The sequence below is a fragment of the Neovison vison genome, chromosome 1 (genome assembly GCF_020171115.1).
Source record: "Neovison vison isolate M4711 chromosome 1, ASM_NN_V1, whole genome shotgun sequence".
NCBI lineage: Eukaryota > Metazoa > Chordata > Mammalia > Carnivora > Mustelidae > Neogale > Neogale vison.
The window spans coordinates 42669483-42692577 of NC_058091.1; the positions used below are offsets into that span (position 1 = coordinate 42669483).

Here is a 23095-nt window from a genome sequence, read left to right on the forward strand (position 1 = left end):
CAAGAAACCTCAGTCAAAATGTATTCCCAATACATAAGAATATAAATGAATAAACACAGATATATGTGCAAGGGACAGCAAACGATGGCCCCCATCTATTTTGTATGGCCCAAGAGCTACAAGTGTTTTCATACCTTTAAATGGTTATTTAAAAAGAAGAAAAAGAATATCCAACAGAGTTGTAGCATATAGCAAGAACATTTAACATCTGAATCTTTACAGAAAGTTTGCTGATCCTTTATATATAGCATTTCTTAGATAGAAAGTATGTGAGCTTTCATCAGAATCTAAAAAAAAAAAGTCCCTTTCTCCTTACCCCTAAGTATTAAGAATCACCGGAGTGCAGGAGGGGAAGGAAGGTGTCTTTCCATTTTTGACATCCTAATGAGTGTAATTCTCTACATTTTGCTGTAAGGTGACAAAGGAATGATAGAACCTAAAATAATATAACTGGAATTTACTTATTTTAGAATTTGCCATTTAAAATGCCTTATCACATTTGAATATTCAAATTAATGCAAATTAGTTAGAATCGGCTTATGAACTTTCATACCCATTAGTGTCTTCTCACCTGAAGTCCTTTTATAAAGTTTTGAATTGAGAAATCATGATACAAAAAGATGTTGGTCAGAATCTGTAACACTTTTTCACTTAGTTTAAAGGGAAACTGAGTTGTAAGAAGTAGCTGAAAGAGACAAAAGGGGAGTAAGATACACTCCTTATTAGTCTTTACTCTTCATCAGTATCTAGTATACATAATGAGGCAAGGAATGATACTATGACATATAACTATGAAAAAAGTAGCTAAGCTTCTTTATTAGATCAAATTATCAGCCAAAACTTTAAGTTAATTTACACAACAGTCACAACCAAAAAAAGAAGCTATTCATACTATATCTCCAGAATCAAAAATATCCATCCATCATCTTCCATCCAATTGCTAATTTAAAAAAATACAATCTATTAACTATACAATCCCTTTTCTCCTACCAAAAGCCACTGAAGAAGCTATAGGTTTTGGCAATTTTTTTTTTTAAAGATTTTATTTATTTATTTGACAGACAGAGATCACAAGTAGGCAGAGAGGCAGGCAGAGAGAGAGGGAGAAGCAGGCTCCCTGCTGAGCAAAGAGCCTGATGCGGGGCTCGATCCCAGGACCCTGAGATCATGACCTGAGCCAAAGGCAGAGGCTTATTAACCCACTGAGCCACCCGGGTGCCCCGGTTTTGGCAATCTTATTATAAGACTTCTTTTTCATCTCAGTACTGATACACATTACCGAAGAGTAACACACTATGTACCATTGAATGAAAAACCCCAAAATAACCAATGTCTATTAAAAAAATGTAAAATAGTTGAATTTGTATTATTCAGCTAATTTTCAATGGTTTATAGCAAAGAATTTACCTCTGAAAATGAAAAGTCACACTAGGCTTTTAAAACAGAAACAGTTATAGAAGGCCAAATGCATTTGGCCACAACTAATTTCATTTTTTAAAAAAATTATTTATTTGAGAGAGAGAAAGAGAAAGTAAGTTACAGCATGGGGAGGAGGGGCAGAGAGAGAGAGATTTCCAAGTAGATGCCACGCGGAGCACAGAGTCTGACGCGGGGCTTGATCCCATGACCCTGAAATCACCAACTGAACCGAAACCAAGAGTTGGATGCTTAACCAACTGCACCACCCAGGCACCCCAACAAAGCAATTTTAAACACTGTAGCTGGAAAAAATTTCCCCAAAGTATCAGTACATTAATGGATACCACCTTCATGGGAAAAAGATGAAGAAGCAGATAGTAAATAAATGGAAGGTTGTCAGGTGCCTGGGTGGCTCAGTTGGTTAAAGGTCTGCTTTGGCTCAGGTCATGATCTCTGGGCCCTCAAACAGAGTCCCGCACCAGGCTCCTTGCTTAGCAAGGAGTCTGCTTCTCCCCCGCCTCTGCCCCTTGGCACCTGCTTGTGAGCTTTCTTGCTCTCTTTCTCTCTCTCAAATAAATTTATTAAAAACAAAACCTTAAAAAAAAAATGGAGGGTTGTCATTACCTTCACAAGCAGCACAAGGCACACCTTAAAAGAGCTGAGCCTAGCAAACAACTTGTGGAAGGTCATTACTAATTCAGGTAGAAACTCAGAACTAATACTAACTTAGGTAGAAAAATAGAGCTAAAGTTTAAGAAGTGTTAGTATTTATTTTCTGTCAAGAGTAGCAATGACAGGAAAGAGTCCATTAAAAATTACAAATTATTTTACACAAAATAGAAGAGTCAAAACATTGTTACTGTTCTTGGGAAGTCATTAAATTCTATTAAAAGTTATTAAAAATGTAGAATTTCCCATTGAGTAATGACTGATTCACAGGTAGGTAGATATAGTAAGATACAATCATTCTTTTTATAAAGCTTATATTTTGGGGTGTCAGCTCAGGTCACAATCTCAGAGTCCTGGGGTCGAGCCCTGCATCAGGCTCTCTGCTCAGTGGAGAGTTTGCTTCTCCCACTCCCACTCCATTGTGCTCTCTCTCTCTCTAGCTTTCTCTCAAATAAATAAATAAACAAATCTAAAAAAAAAAAGCCAAACCAGGGGCGCCTGGGTGGCTCAGTGGGTTAAGCCTCTGCCTTCGGCTCAGGTCATGATCTCAGGGTCCTGGGATTGAGCCCCACGTCGGGTTCTCTGCTCAGCAGGGAGCCTGCTTCCCCAATTCTCTCTCTGCCTGCCTCTCTGCCTACTTGTGGTCTCTCTCTGTCAAATAAATAAATAAAATCTTTTTAATAAATAAATAAATAAAAACAAAACCCAAACCAAATTTATATTTTATCTGAAGAGGCAATACTGTACCCTATTAAAATCATTACATACAGAAAAAATGAAAAAATATCATATTCAGTATCATATTCAGTTCAGTATCATATTCTGAGAGGTGAAGAAATTTATCACTAACATTTATATTTATAATCTATTCTTGGCAGTCTTTTCATCCTATTTCACTTATACAGTTTTTCCTTTTTACCTTATCAAGTACCGTAGTCAGATGCTCCTTGCAGGACAAAGACTGGAATAGTTCTATGCACAAAAGAGATGAAACTGCATGAGGAAGCAACCGATGGATGATAATAGGAGATGTGGCAATTCCAAAAATGAGTATTAGTGGAAATTCATGTAGATGTTGACTAGTTTTCAAAGGAAAATATAGAAGTGGGATTTCATTAGGAAGTATATTTCAATACATCAAATTTCAAATTAAGACCTTTATTTGAATGCATACAGTGTAAGACAGTGCTGAGGAGTTATCACTCCAAATACTCAAATTTTCTAGGTCACACAGTTCCCTCTATTAAAGTAATATAGTTCTTTCCCACACATTCTGAAACTGATCTATTAACAGATCCTCTCATTTTCTACAGAAGTATACAGAGGTCCAGATGGATCACATGCCTCCCTCTAAGGTTATACAATCTCAAATGATAGAAGAGTTAGGTATCATTCAAATTAACCTCTCAAAGTTTGAGCCCTACCTACAGTCCTCCTGACAACCAGCCTATGCTTTTGAGAGTTCAGTGACATGTAATATATAAACTTTCAAGGTAACTTATTCTATTTATCCATATTTCTATAAGACACCAAGTCATCCAACCATAAATAAGAGCTAAGAGTTAGGAGACTTTCCTTACACATATATAAGACGTATTTTTAAAGGATACCATTTAAAAATGTTACATCCTGTCCTTGAATTCTTAACTCAGACTTATTGGACATGATTTATTTTGAGCATTACCAGTATGAACACAAATGACTTCCACAGAGTAAAACAGAACCATCTTTGAGAGCTACTGTGGGACTGAGCCCTTTGTATCATGGCTGATGACTTTGCCTGTTCTTTCCTATTGGCTACTGTTTTTCAGTATTGTAGCAATACCCAGTTCTACCTTCACAAAAGTACAGTGCCTGGATTCTGTTACTGTTGTACATTCTTCCTCACCTCTTCACATTTTTGCCACAACTTTGTGGCAAAAGTAGCCACAAATTTAAGCTCCAAAAAAGAACAGCTCTTCTGTCACTTTCTTATTCTGCATTTTTTTAAAAGACTTTATTTATTTATTGACAGAGAGATCATGAGTAGGCAGAGAGGCAGGAAGAGAGCGAGGAGGAAGCAGGCTCCCCGCCGAGCAGAGAGCCCAATGCGGGGCTCGATCTCAGGACCTTGGGATCATGACCCAAGCCGAAGGCAGAGGCCCAACCCACTGAGCCACCCAGGTGCCCCTCTTATTCTGCATTTTTAAAGCATGTAAAGCAGTTTAGTTTTAGCATTAAGAGAAGTCTTAGGATTTGGAAATCTTAGTTTCAATAGGGAAAAAAAGATACCATTAAAATAGGAATTACAAGTATATTAGTAAATTGTAATACCATATAGCTTTAGGCAAATGTAGCTATAACTATCAAGTAAGTTTATACATAGAAAAAGTCAGAATAAATTACATCCTTAAAAATGTACCATGGGAGTAGCACCTGGGTGGCTCAGTGGGTTAAAGCCTCTGCCTTCAGCTCAGGTCATGATCCCAGGGTGCTAGGATTGAGCCCCACAACCGGCTCTCTGCTCAGCAGGGAGCCTGCTTCCCCTCCTCTCTCCCTGCCTGCCTCTCTGCCTATATGTGACCTCTGTCTGTCAAATAAATAAATAAAATATTTTTTTTAAAATGTACCATGGGAAATACAAGTCACTGGATTTTAAATAGGGTTAGTTACTTTAACTCTGAATCTCCCAGGACTGCCTTGAAAGTCCAATGAGACCATGAAAGTAGTTTCTCACTATACATATTATAAAAGATAATGTTATTTAGAAAACATACTTGCTCAGAAGAGCTATATGTAATTCAGAGCTTCTAAGGGTACATAGGTATCAGAAAATAAGACCTGACAAACATATCTCAATCTGGAGTAGTTTATCCACTTAATGCAAAAGTAAGAGACAGATGACCTTGGTGAGAAAAACTACATTTTATACTGCCTTACATGCCAATTAAAAATTGGTTAACTTTAGTCTGTTGATCTCCTTCTGGGGTAAAAAGCAAATGAAAATCTGATAGGAGGTCTTTGAACATTGAATTACAAGGAATTTGTAATCAGTCTGGTTTCTATCCAATTGGTATTAAGATTAAAATGCCGTTCATTTTCTCTGGAAGAGGTACTCTTCAAGTTAAAAGTTATATGTTTCCTTAATAAAAAGAATTTTATGTAAAAGCCAGGTGTTACATGATCTACCTGCTAATAATTATGAAGTCTTGGAGTACTTTTGTGGTGAAGCTTTCCATATCCTTTAAGATAAGCACAACAGGAGGAGACTGCCATTGGCTAGAAGAAGTCCTCTTTTTCCTTGGCATTTTTGGATCTGTCTTCTTTTAAGCCATTGTGAAAAGAAGGAATTAACAGTAAGCCTTACCACCCAAACGATGCTATAACGCCACACGTTGATATATCTTCCTTTATATTTTACAGTAAAGCTGTTCCTTTTATTTCTCCCACATAATAAAGAGAAACTCATTTCAACAGTTACTAGCAGAATCTTTCTGTGTCTGACATGGGAATAATAACCAAGAAGAAAAAGTCTCAGTAAAATCTATAACTCATATGAAATATTTATTTCTGCTATCTGAGAAAATGATAGAAAAAAGCATTGGGAGAAGACTTTCCATAGATTATTTTTTCTGTTAACAGAATATTTTATTTTGCTTTAAGGTGAGAACAAGTATTTTTAAATAAAAAGCACAATAAACTACTCGCTGCTCTGCTACTGTTAAATTTCAAGTTGAAAAGCATCTTTAATATCATCTGGTCCAATCCTGATCTTTTAAAGACATCTGACATAAACTGAATGTACATTTGATATCTACAAAACTAAAAATTGTGGATCAAATTAAGATATTATGATAAGCATTAGACCCAATTTCATTCCTATATAAAGCAAAATGAAAACTTCACTTAAGACTGACTTCAGCAAACACCTTTATCAGAAGTCACCATAGTATTTCTTCCCATACTCTGTCTACAAAGCATCGTGAACTGAAGCTGTGGTTTTATGGTGCAGTTCTCTGTGAATCACCTAGGTGATCCATTTTCACCAGGGACTGTCATGGTAGAATGAACTTTTTAGCTATCTGTTTGCTGGATATATTTCACTTATAAGACCATTTATTCCTAAGAATTCTAAATGTGGAACGAATTAGGTTTTTTAAAAAATGACTATTTCTCATTGGACTAAGTTGACAGTGGGAACTGGCAGTATGGTTCTACTGCACAAAAGCAAATACTGAGGGACCTAAGAGATAATACATTAGAGTTACAGCCATTGTCACAGAGACAGAATCTAGAGCAGAACCAATTCCTGACATTGTTTTTGTCACTAGATGACATTCACCCACAAATAAAATGGCTTTGTAAGAATTGAAACACTTACCAGAATTAGATTGCATACGGATAAAAGAATACTTTTAATTTCTAACAGCCTTATGAAAAATAAGTAGCTACTATTAATAGCTGGAAATCATAAGCATATTCTTATTAGAACAAAACAGTGCTATGTTTAATATAATTCTAAGCCTTTTCAATCATATGCCAATTTCCAGAGAGAAAATTGTCAGTTTACACTTACCTGTGTGACATTCATATACCAGCTAGAAAGAGAATCCATTGAACAATGTGTCTTTTTCTGGGAAACCTGAATATTTCCCTCTTTGGAGTCCTCATCTACACAGCAGCCCACCAACTGTGAAGCCAGCTTTTGCAAAAAATGTTTTATATCTGCAGAATAGATTAAAAAAAAAGTAAGAAAGATCATCTCTCTTTAAAAAAATATAAAATAGCTTAAAGTTCTTGATCAGTATATATATTTGGGTAGGATGTATTTTTCTATACTTAACATTAACATAACACTTAACATATTAACTATTAATGTTCATTTTAATCTTCTCTTTAATATTTAAATTTCGCTAATTCAGACTAACACTAAGCCGAAGCTTATGTTTATTGTCCACAATAAAAGTGTTACCTAAGCAAATGTGTAAACATGAAAATTATGAGAAACAATCTATATTTAAATCACAATAGACAGTGAAAGGTTTTTTTGTTTTTCTTTTTACATTTTTAAATTTTTTAAATTTTTATTTATTTTTAAATATTTTATTTATTTATTTGACAGATCACAAGTAGGCAGAGAGAGAGGGGAAGCAGGCTCCCTGTTGAGCAGAGAGCCTTGATTGATGTGGGGTTTGATCCCAGGACTCTGGGATCATGACCTGAGCCGAAGGCAGAGGCTTAACCCACTGAGCCACCCAGGCACCCCGACAGTGAAAGGTTTTTAAGGCCCCTAAAACAAAAACAAAAACAAAAAAATCAGAAGTGTTATTTATTTTAAATTATTTTACTGATTATAAACCTTCCTTAGAGTCATTTTAAAAGATGTCCCCAGAACTCTGGGATCATGACCTGAGCCGAAGGCAGAGGCTTAACCCACTGAGCCACCCAGGCACCCCGACAGTGAAAGGTTTTTAAGGCCCCTAAAACAAAAACAAAAACAAAAAAATCAGAAGTGTTATTTATTTTAAATTATTTTACTGATTATAAACCTTCCTTAGAGTCATTTTAAAAGATGTCCTAAGGGTTTTTATTTAATCAGTTCTAGTCAGTTTATGAATATGAAAGTAATATAAGCACATAAAGACCTTATGTCAGTTGAAATCTAAGCCCATTTTATTCTCTTAATGTCCACATCCTTTAGATTCAATGGCTTCATATACCTAAGATTGGCTCTGGTGATGGACCATTTTTTACCATGCTGGTCTTTCAGAGTAGAACAGCAGGATGATTTGAGGCTGTGAATATGAACCTCTACAGTCTATTCTCTGTTGGACTAAATAAGAGCTGCCAAATCCCCAATCCTTAATTCTCAGCTCCCTGTCCCAAACTGTCCAACTTATTCAACTTCTACTAGGTTAAGGAACACATCTCATAAAATGCCTAGACTATTGCTGACTGTGAAGTTAATCTGGCAGGATGGAGCTAGAATAAATGAACTAAGAGGTAGCAAAGAGTCCTGCAACAGTCATGATTACTGCCATAGGCAATAAACCTCACCCTGCCAAAAATGTAGTGCCATGCTCTTCCCACAAATAAAAAAGGATAAAGAAAGCTAGAGAGAGAGAGAGAGAGATACAGGACATCAGAAGAGAGTTTAACAGCTCACCAAGATTATTTATTCTGTACCTGGACAATCTTTAGCTTGCAATGTGACTACATACGGAGTGACATTATTCTGAAGGGCTTCTGTTAGACTTCTGAATGTTAAATCATGATCTGTTACATTCACACCTATGGAATAATAGATCATTATCACACCATCATTTGTATTAGTAACAATTTAACAACCAACAAGGCTAACACATCCAGTGAATTACTAAAAGTACTTTTAAATACAATTAGTAACAGAAACTAAAAAAATATATAGTGCATAAATGAAGAGACCTCCACTGACAATAGATACCTGGAGGCATACATAATATTTATTTGTCACAAAGGGTATATTGTACAACTTCTCTTTAAAAAAAAGTTACTGAGGATATGGAGTTAACCCCTGAATACATCTCAGGATGTTACTCTGTCAAATTCATAAAGAACTCTTAAAATAGGGGCGCCTGGGTGGCTCAGTGGGTTAAGCCGCTGCCTTCGGCTCAGGTCATGATCTCAGGGTCCTGGGATCGAGTCCCACATCGGGCTCTCTGCTCAGCAGGGAGCCTGCTTCCCTCTCTCTCTCTCTCTCTCTCTGCCTGCCTCTCCATCTACTTGTGATTTCTCTCTGTCAAATAAATAAATGAAGTCTTTAAAAAAAAAAAACTCTTAAAATAATGATTCAAAACTAAGTGATATGTATTCCAGGCTTACTGTGACCCTAACTTAACAAGCGAAGAAAATCTAATCAGTAACACTATTAAAGATTGTTGTAGTAAATACAATAGGTTAAGTATACAGTAAGCTAATTTCTAAGGGAAGAGCCTAAAAACGAATAAAACTTTAGGTCCTTTAGGTATTTACTAAGTCGCTCATGTTCTCATTTCCACAAATCAGAGTTTAGTGTTGAGCATGTAGTTATCTGAGTTAAGTGTAATTTCCCCGCTACACTGGAAAAAAATTCTGACTGATACTTTCCTTGACATCACAATCTGTGATTTCTAGAAAGTGCTTTGGCACTTAGGTGCCAACAGCAAACATCTTGAAACTGGTTGATAATTGGTACTATAAAACTTCAACAAAAGGTTCAGAATCCAGGCCACCAAGAAACAAAAAATTTTTCCTAGGAGGGGCAATAAATGAAAATGCTGGCAGGTTATTTTTAAATGGACATATACCTTTTTGAAAATAGAAAATGTACAACTGTGCTTAAGCATTCTTTGACCAAATTTTTTTTTTTACAGTATCAAAATGATATTCTTAGCAAGCATTAAGGCCTATGATTGCAATACTGCAATTCTGAAGGAATTTGGGAGGTTAGCAAAACCAGGTTTAGCTCATCTTTCATTGACTGACTTTACAAGCTATTTAACATTCTGTTGCTTAAAACAATGGACTAGAAACAAAAAATCAACAATGTTGTTAATTGGGAAAATGTTCTCAGACAACTGACTTTGAAATACAACATTTCCACTAGCTTCTCTTTCCCTTTTGGCAGTAGGCAGAGAAGGGACTTACACAGTGCTCTCAACAACCTATCAAGCCATTGCTCTTGATGATGTTTTCCCCATTCCACCTCCAATTATTATAACCTGGCATGAAGAAACAAAGCACCAAACAGTACAATCTGGTCATCACTGCACATCAGTTTCTCATCCATAAATAGAAAGGGCTTTGAAATTAAGTGAGGCTGCACTGAAAAGCTGTTCAAATTATAAAAATTATATAAAATTATTATAAAAATCATTCCCTGTGTGTTGTTACTCATACTCGTCCTGGGATCAGCAGTACAGGCATCAGCATGAGGGTGATTATAAATGTAAAGTTTCAGGCCCCACCTCAGACCTACTGACAAAAACATTTGCTAAATGTTTTTACTAAAATTTTTACTAAAATGTTCTTACTAAAAAACTAAGTTTTTACTAAAATGCATTTATTAAAATCCCTTGGAGGCTTTTGTAGGTACACTGAATTTTGACTAAGTAGTGCACTGAAAATCAGGAATGAGATCTAGGTAATGAACAGTATTTTATTTTTTTAAAGATTTTATTTATTTATTTGACAGAGATCACAAATAGGCAGAGAGGCAGGCAGAGAGAGAGAGAGTAAGCAGGCTCCCTGCAGAGCAGAGAGCCCCATGTGGGGCTTGATCTCAGGACTCTGAGATCATGACCCATGCTGAAGGCAGAGGCTTAACCCACTGAGCCACCTAGACGCCCCGGTAATGAACAGTATTAAAGGCAGTATTAAACAATAAAGTAAGTCCTTATCTCAGTGCCCGATATTTCAACACACCTTGCATAAATAACAAATTTTAAGGGCAATGAAGAGTATATTTGAAATCCAAATAAATCCAACCTTCTTTCTAAAAGAAATAAGGAAATTTGCTAGTATCCCAAAGAAATTTTTTTCCATTATCCCTCAACCAGATGTTTGGTTAAAATGGGACATTAATGATGGATATTTAAGTGCCTAAGAAATTCACAATCTGCAGTTTGAAAGCAGTTTATATTTAATTCATCTAAACCCTATTCTAAACAATGTTAATACAGTACTATAAAACAATCTAATATTAATAAACTAAGCACAGGGAAATAAAATTAAGGTCATAGATAATTCCACTGAAGAGACGACTAAAAAAAATCTATTTACCCACCAGTGTTTATTACAGAATTCAAATTTCACATATTCTCATAAAATAACTAAAAAGAGAAACACAAATATACTTCCTCTTCATTTTTCTGACAAAAAAGTTGAACAGGGTACTAGCTAATCCTGGATCAATTTCTCTTCATTTACTGATGTATGATCAACATAAAGAACTTTTATTGGTTTTGAAAGTATATAAAGCTAACTATAATTAGCTTAATTCTATAAGAGACAAAACAGGTTTATCAAACCAGGTTATTCTCCATTATTGTCAACAACAAAACCACTAATTATAAAAACAAACATACACCCATACATACCTAGAATAAGAGCAGCAGTTGGAATTTCTCTGAGTTTTATCTGACAGCCCCAGTCTCTTGAATTCTTCTGAAATCCAGAACACGACTTTTGCAGAAATTCAATTAGACTGTTGAAGAGGTTTTTATTTAATTCCTCTTGTAGTTGCTATGAAGAAAACACAAAATTTTATGAATTATTATTAGTAGTAATCTGATGCATCTTCCTAACTTTGGCAAAGAAAACTGTCAGGAATTCCAAGGATGACATGTAAAATGATTATTAGATGGAAGAAATTAAAAAAAAAGTTTTTTCCTTAAATCTCCAATCATTAGTACTTTGGACTCCCACACTAAAAAAAATCTCATTCAGTCATTCAACAAACATCTACTAACCACCTTACAAATGAAAGGTAGTCTTTATCCTAAAAAAGTGGGGAAAAAAAAATTAACAAGAACATTTACAATTAAAATACATTGGGCATTGGGTAGAGAGCTATGATAAAGAACAGCACCACTCAACTTAAGCTGAGGAGGTGACATATCTGAGTCAAAACATTAGAGCAGGGGATGGAGGAGGTGATCATATGGAGAGGAAAGTTAGAAGGAATGGGGTGTAGAAGAAGCAAGGAAGGAAGCACCAAGTACCTGGGGAACCACAGTCAGAGCTAAGCATCAAGAACGTGAGAAGTGGTAGGGAATGAGCCTGGACAAATAAGCAAGGAGCTGGGCCTATAAAGTTATACTTGATGTTAAAAAGTTAGGATTTTAGCCTGTGGGGAGAACCACTGAGGGAATGTGAAGTAGAGACATGATTCCATCAGGGTTAAGATGGGTGAATCAGGCAGCACTGTGAAGGGGAAGGAGAAGCTGTACTGGCAGTGAGGTGGGAAAACTCCTGCAGCCGGCCACAGGAAGGACTTTTCAACCCAAGTCGTTGGCCATGAGTTGGCCAATGGTGCCACAGGGACTTAGTGACAGACCTGCGGGGTTTGACATCAATGGCAGAGACAACAGTTAGGAGGATCATCAGGATCCAGGTTAAGAAATGAAGGCCTAAACTGGAAAGCACAAACTCAAATACTTTCAAGGGTCACCTGGAATACATAAATGAGCAAAGTCCTAGATGGAAAGCAATAAAGAGTAGTGGGAAGCAGTAATAAACAAAGTCCAAAACCCTTCCACAGGCATTAAAACAAACAAACAAACAAAAAATACAACACTGTATTGGTCAAACAAAACAAGTTCACTCAAGATGTTGGCCCTAGAGCTACGAATCTGCCATAGCAGAGAAATTATATCAGAGCTGGATTATAAAGAACATAGAAACTGGACATGAGGATGAGGGAATGAAGTAGCTTAAAAATAGCTTGACTTCTTACTTATATAACTGAATGGATAATTTATTTTTTCCTTAAGATTTTATTTGTTTATCAGAGAAAGAGAGAAAGCACAAGCAGGAGGACTAGCAGGCAGAGGGAGAAGCAGGCTCCCTGCTGAGCAAGGAGCCCAATGTGGGACTCAATCCCAGGACCCTGGGATCATGATCTGAGTAAAAGGCACACAATTAACTGACTAAGCCACCCAGGCATCCCTAAACGGATATTTTAAAGAGCGCCGCCACTTAAAAGCTGTGAGGACTGGCAGCTATTAAAAATATATGTTCCAAAAAATATATATATGTTCCAGTACCTGAAGCTATGCTTAATACTTGGAACATGAGTGATTTTTTAGAACATACATATTATACTAAACTAGTATTACCTATGTTTCATCAATAGTCTTGAAAATAGATGGAAAGGAAGATGAAAAGGAACAAATCTGAGATTTACATTATTAGAGAAATATGAAGTCATTAAGAAAAGTACTCACCTCAGTTTCAGATTTCATTTGTTGCCATATCAACTGATAAGTTTCAAATCGAAGCTTACCGTCCTCAGACTCATTTTTCCCTTTATTAAAATAGTCCCCTAAAAACACAGAAAGAAATAGGTCAGTTTCTTTTTTATATAATAAAAGTTAGAAAATCTCTGTGCAAAGTCACACAGTAAGGGAGGGGACTAGAATATGTTTCAAAAATACATATATTTGGAGACAGGTAATATTCAGTATCCCTTATATTTAATTTTATTTATGTCTTGTATTTTTATTATAATTATTGTATCTATAAGATTAAAATATCTTTAATTTTTAGGCTATATTTCTATCATGTACTTCTCTATCATGTACTTAAATTGCTAACAGTATTTAATGGATTTGGTTTGAGACAGAAACATTTAATATTAACATATTTTCATTATTTGAAAGCCTTGTATACTTCACTTCATATATTTGCTCTGAACTCTCCTTTATGAAATGATTCTTACCACGATTCTTGTTATTTTATTCAATTGACACAAATTAGCCCAGCCTTCTATTTAGTCTGTCTATATTATTTTATATGTTTTTTAATGTTTTCCTCCAAATGGTTAGCCATTCATCAAAACACAATTTATCAAAATACCAGTGGTTTTCAAATTTCTCAAACCATGATCCACATTAAGGAATACATTTCATATCATAATTCAATACATAGATGTTTAACAGAAACAAAAACAAAAGTTCCACAAAATAATACTTATCATGTGATGGCAAATGTTTTCTTTTCTATTCTTTTTTTTTAAAACTATTATGACTAGGTTGATTTCATCACGCACACTTGGGCTTTAACCTTCAGTATGAAAACATTCACTTATTAAATAATCCATCATGTCTCCCACTGATTTGAGGTGCTCTTTTATCTCAGTACTTAAAAAAGCACCTGCAACTATTTTCTAAATTCTTTTTTTCTACTGAATCCAAGTCTAGTCCCACAGCTGTTCTGAACTATCTGAAATCATTAAATGATTGGAGCTTGTAGTACATTCACTTACGGAATAATTCTAGGTCTCCCTCTTACCACCACACATAATCATTCTTTTTCCAATTATTTTAAGCCATTCTTTCAAATAAATTTTGCCATTGCTAAAAAATAATTAAAATAGTATTTTGACTGGATAAAATAAAATGTGTAGGTTGATTTGGGAAGAAGTAACATTTGTAATCTGTTAGAAAATCTACATCCAAAGCACTACAGGTTTCTTCTTGTAATCAAATATTTCACACTCCTTGTAGTTTTCTACATTCTCTCATATTTCTTATTGTTTACTGCTAGGTATTTCATTGTAACAACTACAACTTTTAAAGAATTCAGTGAAAATACATATTTTGTTCCTGATTTCACTGAGAAGCCACTATCATTCTACCATCAAGTTTTAATGTTGGCTGGTAATTTGGAATACAGATTCCCTTTTATGTTAAGGAACTTTGCTTCTGTTCATTGTTGACTCAGAATTTTAGGCAAATAGTTTTTTGGGTTTTTTTTTTATTTTTTTAAAATTTATTTATTTGACAGACAGAGATCACAAGTAGGCAGAGAGGCATGCAGAGAGAGAAGGAGGGGAAGCAGGCTCCCTGCTGAGCAGAGAGCCCAATGTGGGGCTCCATCCCAGGACCCTGGGATCATGACCCGAGCTGAAGGCAGAGGCTTTAACCTACTGAGCCACCCAGGCGCCCCCAGGCAAATAGTTTTTAAATTTATCAAAAACCTCAGAATATACCGAAGTCATTGTATGGTAAAATGATAAGAGAGGCGCCTGGGTGCTCAGTGGGTTAAAGCCTCTGCCTTCAGCTCAGGTCGTGATCTCAGGGTCCTAGGATCGAGCCTCGCATCGGACTCTCTGCTCGGTGGGGAGCCTGCTTCCATCTCACTCTCTGCCTACTTGTAATCTCTGTCTGCCAAATAAATAAATAAACTTTACAAAAAAGGGAAATATACCATTATTAAGAGACAAAGCAGAATAATAAGGTAACCTTAAATAGAACAAAAAAAGCCATTTTACTTTGGTAATGAGTAAAATCATATAAAATGTTAAAATAGCAAATCAAGACATTCATTTTTTACTTGCTATAATGTGGCACCAAAATACTAACCAAAAAACTGTCAGAAACTGGGAAGTAACAGCAGCAGGACAATTCAACTTGTTACCATGACTTCTCTCAGCCATTTATAGATCAGGAAGGTAAAAAACCAATCAGCATTGAGAAGAACTACAGAATATAAGCTCTCAGTTGACAGGTTCCTTCCCTCTTCTACACACAGTGCTTGACTTCAACGCAAACATCTCCTACAGGGCCAGGGCCACCATCGTCTCAGCCTCTCCAGACCTCTCTCTCTCCAGGTCCTGCCCAGTCGTTTTCATGGATGTACAGTCATCCATAGAACACAGACAAGAGGCAGAGTTACCAGTCTTCTCTTAGGTATATATCCAAGTGTCTTCAAGTCAGGGGACAGATGGTGGGCAAAATGCAGGGCATCTTCCTACTTCTTCAGGCAATCTATTTCAAGAATTGAAGCCAGTGAAGGCAAGTGCTAAAATCTGGATATGTTTTCCTTATTCCTACACCATCTGTTTTATAATCAGGGTCAATTCCTCTAAGAGTCTCGTATTGAAACAGTATCTATTGGTCTTAGGTCAGCCCAATTAAAACAAAACAAAACTAATGTACTTCTTTAAAAGCAAAGTTCAAATTATATAATTAAATACATAAGGTTTACTAATACTAAAACTCTGAACAAATCTTAATAAATTATAGCTGAAATTCAACAGAAAAAGTTCTAAGGAAACACTCACCTCATCTTATGAGACATAGTTCCAAGTAATGGTTAGACCAGAGGTTCTGGAATCAGACAACTGGGTTCAAACCCCAGCTTGACCACTTACTAGCACTATCAGTGAGAAAGTTCTAAGTATCCTCATATTTTAATGGAGATACTTATAATAGATTCCTCACAGTGTGCTGAGAGGATTAAACAAAGTAACACATACTACAGGGCTTAGAACAACCTCGCACATAATAGAAACTCAATAAATGCTAGCAAAATGCTAGTTGTAATGATATCGCTGGTAATACTAGATGTCATTTCATGCTCTGTATCCTTCACAGATAATGGGAAATGAAACTTGAATTTTTCTCTGAAAATGAACTACTTCGAGTTTAGCAGTCTTTAACATAAAAGAAATATGTTCACAAATCCATCACTTAAAAATACTTTAAATTGTAGCTATTCTTTGTTCACTATTTCTAAGTCTATCACTGTCACTTTTTATTGGGGAGGAACCAGGGAATACAGAAAGTTTCATGTTTCTTTGAGACTAAGGCTAAGAAAGTGTAGAACTTAAGATAATGGTTTATTCTGTTAATGAGAAAATGGATTCTTATTATAAATCATATTCCCTACCCTCTGGTCCCCTCAATATGAACCATCATTTTATTATTTGCTCCTTGAGCACACGTTTCTTATCTAGCTGGTCCCAAACTGAAGGAGTAACACCCTAAGATCTGCATCATGCGAGGATTTGGAAAAATCCTATTCCATAACTACACGTTCTTTATTTCCTTAGTCATATAACAGTAGAGTTCAGTTTTTCTTTTTTAATTCAAAGCTAGTGCATGCATATGCTTAATTCCACATCATAATTTTTCCATCAGAATTAATTTTTACCATACTGAATATTAAGTGTAAAGAATAAGCCTGTGAGGAGCTGTTAGGTTTCCTTTTCTAATTTAAATTCGATTAATTAACATATAGTGTATTATTAGTTTCAGAGGTATAGTTCAGTGATTCATCAGCTGCACAGAACACCCAGTGCTCATTACCCAGTTATGCCCATCACCCAGTTACCCCATCCCTCCACCCCCCCTCCCTTTCAGCAACCCTCAGTTTGCTTCCTATGCTTCAGAGTCTCTTATAGTTTGTCTCCCTCTCTTATTTCATCGTCTTATTTTTCCCAGGTTTGTTTCTCCTACTAACCAGAATCATGCTGTATGTACTGTTCTTTGATGTGCTTGTTGGAGACTCAGCCTAGCACACTCCTTTTAATCCATTATGTATTCCACAGAATTAGTGTCTCTGTTCGGGTTGCTTCATTCTGCTGTTATAATTTTGTCCACTTTTGTGCACAAACTTGAGCACAGGGGCTGGAATTTGGGGGAAGAGTGCCAGTTTGAGCCCTTGACAATCTGAAGTGAAGGTGTGGTAACTTGGCATTGAGCAGGTGGCAGGCCGAGGCTGCTGACTCAGGCAGGAGGTCAGCGGGACTGTGAATTTGGGTTCCACAGGCCAATGGCATCATGTGTGACAAGGACATTGCTTGTTTGCTTTTAACTTTTGTTTTTCTGGGAAATTTTATCCCTCCTTCTATTCTAAATGAAAGCCTTGCTAGATGGAGTATTGTTGGCTATAGATTTTTTCCTTTTAGCACCTGGAATTTATCATGCCACTCCCATCTGGCCTGCATACTTTCTGCTGAAAAACCCAGCTATTATTTCTTCAGACAAATCTTCTGCCCTTTTTCTCGCTCTTCTCCTTGTGGGATCCCTATCATGCGACTGATGCTTGACAGTGTCGCTGAGTTTCCTGGATCTATTCTCATTCTGCGTATTTTTTTTTTCCCTGTGAGCAGCTTTTAAAAAATTACCAACATTTAGGTACCGCTTCCAGAGATTCTGATTCAACTGGTCTGAGATGGGGTTTGGGCATTAGTATCTTTAAAAAGTTCCCCAAGTTGAGGGGCGCCTGGGTGGCTCTTAAAGCCTCTGCCTTCGGCTCAAGTCATGATCTCAGGGTCCTGGGATCAAGCCCCGCATCGGGCCCTCTGCTCAGCAGGGAGCCTGCTTCCCTTCCTCTCTCTCTGCCTACTTGTGATCTCTGTCTGTCAAATAAATAAATAAAATCCTTAAAAAAAAAAAAAAAGTTCCCCAAGTTGAAATCTAAATATGGTCAATAGATTATACCAATGTTAAGTTTCCTGGCTGTGATACTGTCACCAGTTACCCAAAATATTACCACTGAAGATTACTGGGTAAAGCGTACAAGGAACTCTCTACACTTTCTTACAACTATATATGAAAATCCAATTATATCCAAAAAACCCCAAACACAATTTTTTTTATAAGTTCCCCAAGTGATTCTAATCTGCACCTATAAGTGAAAACCAGTACTATACACATTTTCTGGCAGTAATGTCATGATTTGTTTGAAAAAGTCAATTCTTTCTAACATGACCACCAAACAGATTACCTGGAAATGAATGAAGAAAGTGAAAAAAACAATATTTTTTTTATGTTTAATTTCATTGAGAAATAATTTACAAATGATAAAATATGACTCTTTTAACAGTTTAATGTGCCCTAACTTGCATAACTGCTCCCTTGATCTAGAAAACATTTCCATAAGTCGAAAAAAGTTTCTCTTGTCCTTTTGTAGTCAACTTCCCCTACCAACACCCCAGGAAATCACTGACATTTTTAAGACAGTCTCTCTCTGTTTTTTAAATTTCCTTCTGAGTTAACCTTATTATTTTATTTTATTGAATACATGCTTTTAAGTAAGCTCTATGCCGAATGTGGAACATGGGGCTTGAACTTACAACCTGGAGATCAAGGGTCACACACTTTGCCATCTGACCATCCAGGCACCCCTAAGACAATCAAACTCTTTTGAAAAACAGAGACATATCCTTTGAAGAAAATTTATTTTCTAATTTGCCTTTTGAAGGTATATTTGGATTCCCTTTTAGACTGGAAGTCTGGGATGTACCTTATCCCTTTCACTACACCTTGGAACACAACTGTTACATCAAGAAGGTAAGTAAGTCAAATTTAGACAAGAGAATTACTAATTTAACTAGGGTTAGGTAAATTTAAGACTTAGGGAAGGAAAATTAGCCAATTCGATATTAAGACATCTTACCTACTGGCACAGAGATCTTTCTCTTCTTGAAGTTTGGCTTAAACACAAAGCAGCCCTTAAAAAAATAAAAGAAAGGAAGAAAAAAGCATAAAGTCAAAGTATCCAAGGAACAGATAAATCCAATTAACCAAATGTTTTTTTTTTTTTTTAAAGATTTTATTTATTTATTTGACAGAGAGAGATCACAAGTAGGCAGAGAGGCAGGCAGAGAGAGAGAGGAGGAAGCAGGCTTCCCGCCAAGCAGAGAGCCCGACGCGGGACTCGATCCCAGGACGCTGAGATCATGACCTGAGCCGAAGGCAGCGGCTTAACCCACTGAGCCACCCAGGCGCCCCAATTAACCAAATATTTTATGGATAAGCAGATTTTTTTAAAAAGGCATTTCTTTAAAGTGCTGAGAAATTCTCTTCTATCTGAATTACAGCAGGAAAATTCTTTTTTAAAAAATATTTATTTATTTATTTTTTTATGGAGAGCGTATGAGTGCAGGAGCAGTGCGGAGGAGCAGAGGGAGAGCCAGAGAGAATCCCAAGCAACTCCCTGCTGAGTGGAGACTGGAAAGAGGGGCTCAATCCCAGGACCCTGAGATTATGACCTGAGCTGAAATCAAGAATTAGAGGCTTAACCCACTGAGTCACCCAGGTGCCCCTAGCAAGAAAATTCTAAATAAAGGGACTATCCATTTCTTTCTCCTCCTTCCCATGGGATGTTCATCTTTGATTTTACTCTTAGGGAGCTAATCTAAGAGAAAAAGAAAATATACGCTGATGAAATTTAAACCCAGAAAGGTTTCATTTTTATAAAACTCAGAGAAGAAAGAACATAAGTACTATTAAAATGAATAACACTCTCTCATTTCAAAAGAAGTATTTATTATTTAATTAAACTTCAAGTATCCATAACATGGTCAGGACATAGATAATTTGGTTATTGTTTCACCTTACACACCTTTCTTTATCTGATAAAAGTCTTATTTATCTGCACTGGGAAACCTTCCTCAGTTCTCTAGTTAGAATTATTTCTTTCCCTAAGATCTCACAACACTTAAAGGCCTTTATTTTGCTTTGTTTTAAATCACTTTCACTGTGTATCACAGTTATTTAAGGGTCTGTCTCACCAAGTAGTTTGTGAGTGCCTTCAGAGCACAGGCTGCATATAATTCATAATTATTTCCTGTCTAGGACAGGCATTAGCATATACATTAGGCAATCAGTATATGGAATGAATGCTTGCCAAGTAATTTTCCTGGTAATCTCCTAGCTACATTTAGCTTCATGTTATTATTTGGCTAGTGATACACAGCCCCCAAGCTACTAGTCCTACGTTTATTCTACCAATCCTAAAGCCATGCACCCCATATGGCTTCTTAAAGACTACCATTTTTATGGAAAATGAAAGAAAGAATGAAAAAAATATACCTAGAAAAAGTCATCTCAGGACAGTGCTAAAGAAATCTAGGCAAATATAAAGTGGCCATTTGGATAACAGGATCCAAAATAAGTTCTGTGCCTTACACTCTTGTATTTGCAACGAGTGAACTACTGAAATACCCATTCACATTTAGAAAAATCTTGTAGTACCACCACAAGCTTGTCATTGACTCCTTTCACCTGCAATTCAGTAAAGAAAAAGGAGCTAAGAATGAGTAAGATAAACAAGGGCCCAGAATAGATCCTAAGGTATGGCAGGTAGTAATATGGTTAACCACTTTTTTTTTTTTTTAAGATTTTATTTATTAATTTGACAGAGAGAAATCACAAGTAGATGGAGAGGCAGGCAGAGAGAGAGAGAGGGAAGCAGGCTCCCTGCTGAGCAGAGAGCCCGATGCGGGACTCGATCCCAGGACCCTGAGATCATGACCTGAGCCGAAGGCAGCGGCCCAACCCACTGAGCCACCCAGGCGCCCTGGTTAACCACTTTTAACTGCTGATCAAAATGATGGTATTTGAGAGAGAAGCAGTCTAGGAGGAGAGCTAACAGGTAGAAAATAGGACAAGGAAAAGGAAGTTTAGATAGGTTTAAAAAAAAAAAAAAAAAAGCTAGCAGTTCTATGAGCTCCGAAATAGTCCTTAAAGAATCTTACTGATACAAGTTCCCCATAATCATCTCAATACAAGCATTTCTATTATAATGCCATAAATGCTTTCCTGAACAATATCTCACAATTCTTGCAATACATACAAAAATATGAGCCTTATGCAATGAAAAGGATTAGAGAGCAGACCACTCATCAAAACCTATGGAACTTTACAACCAGCACGAAACAGAAACAGTACCATTCCTAATAAAAAATACTAGTGTAAGAGAACTGCAACTACCTCCATTTTGACCTAAAACTTTCCAATAATTAAGTTCTTCTTTATAGCTTTTTTTTTTTTTTTTTTACGATTTTGTTTATTCATTTGAGAGAGAGAACACAAGGAGTGGGGGTGGGAGAGAGAGAAGCAGACCCTGTCAGGGAGCCTGACATAGGGCTCAATTCCAGGACCTGGAGACCATGACCTGAGCCAAAGGCAGGTAGGTGGCTAACCACCTGAGCCACCCAGGCACCCCATCCAGCCGATCTCTTAACTCAGGCAAAAGTTCCAGTGGGCACAGCTTCTCCTGATGGTAATGGAAACTAGTCACTCAATCAATAAGGTCTGTCCTGAGACAGTAAGACCCCGCCCACGACTGACTCCAAGACAAAGATCAACCTGACCTCTACTGCCCTCCTTTGTCCTACACTTTTCTCACATAAACCTGGAAATATTATCAGCACTTTGCAGACCATCTTTGAGACTCAAGGTTGCTGTCAGAATTCTCAGTGCTGGCCTCACTGAAACAAATTCCGCTTGCTTTCTTTTCTTTTTTTTTTTTTTTTGGTGAGTAAAGCGATAGAACTTTATTAAGTAAAGACACAGAAAAATCCTCAAGAGTGAGAGGGGTACCAAAGGGTTGCCAACAAGGGTCTTTAGGGTTGGTCTTTAATAGAAAGCTAACCAGGGAACGTAAATCTTTTTAAAATTTCTATTGGTAACACCATCAATGGCTTATTTCTTTTTAGTGGTTGGTTTATTATTTGTTGGTCACAGGTAATTATCATAAAGCACCCCCACCCCATTCCTTTCCAGTTTCCCTACCACTCATTTCTCAGATTTAGGATTTTGTCGGTAGCAAGGGGCTGAAGGTGGTCTGTTTGGGACCCTGGAGTCAGGTGCTCTCTCACCCCTGTAACCAGGCTACACAAGCACAGTTAAACCTCTTCTGGCATTTGCACCGAGCATCATAGTCAATATTCTATAGACTTAAGCTCTATAGCTTTAAGTTCCCCTTTGATACTAGTCTCAGAAGGCACACCTTTCCATAATTCTAGTTTAATTTTCATCAAAATTAAAGATCAGATCCATGGCAGAGTCCTCTAATCTACTGTTTTAACGTAGGGAGAAATGAGTTTGTAGTTTTTTCATCCACATTCTCAACTTTATCACAGCTTAACTTCAGCGGCTCCTGGCTGCACTCACAATATTACTAACAGTCTTGCTTGGGTCTGTAGCAGTGCTGTACAACTGAACTTTTGGTAATGAAGGAGAAATATCATGTCTCTGCACTAATATGGTAGTCACCACCACATGTGGTTATTGAGCACTTGAAATGTGGCTAGTAAAACTGGGAATATGAATTTCTTATTTAATTTTAATTAAAACTGAAATAGCCACATGTGGCTACTGGCTACTTATATTAGACAATTTATCTTCTTACCAACCAGACTATCATGTCTTCCTGAAAGCCCTGACCATGTAAGGCAGCCCATATGAGGTCTATGTGGTCTCCTCTCTCTCTCTCTCTCTCTCTCACACACACACACACACACACACAACTGTTTCATTCTCATTTTTCACAAGGTTTCCTCTCTGATTATACTGATATTTCAACTTCTTTGATAGGTCATCTTATTTCTATCCTCTGGGCCAAAGAACATGTCATTCCCTACGCTAGAACAGACTCCCTACCCTCAATCCTTTGCCTAACTGCTACTTTTTTCAGGTCTCAGCTAAAATGTCCTTTTCCCCAAACTTTCCCAGACCCCAGACATTCTTGCTAACACTTAACCACAATTTAT

The 23095-nt window shown here is 36.7% G+C and overlaps 1 protein-coding gene across 2 annotated transcripts in view; it reads right to left on the reverse strand.

Annotated features, from left to right (window-relative positions):
• ORC3 (origin recognition complex subunit 3) overlaps positions 1 to 23095 on the reverse strand; it is a 63198-nt gene that overhangs the window by 39656 nt on the left and 447 nt on the right. Inside the window, exons 2-9 of one of the 2 annotated variants that reach the window (XM_044245952.1) lie at positions 18994 to 19048; positions 13032 to 13129; positions 11184 to 11328; positions 8254 to 8358; positions 6644 to 6792; positions 5257 to 5390; positions 3008 to 3167; positions 572 to 685 (exon numbers count right to left, since the gene is read on the reverse strand). In XM_044245952.1, coding sequence (XP_044101887.1) covers positions 572 to 685; positions 3008 to 3167; positions 5257 to 5390; positions 6644 to 6792; positions 8254 to 8358; positions 11184 to 11328; positions 13032 to 13129; positions 18994 to 19048 — 960 coding nt within the window. The remainder of the gene's footprint in view (positions 1 to 571; positions 686 to 3007; positions 3168 to 5256; positions 5391 to 6643; positions 6793 to 8253; positions 8359 to 11183; positions 11329 to 13031; positions 13130 to 18993; positions 19049 to 23095) is intronic. The other variant, XM_044245962.1, reaches the window with a different exon arrangement.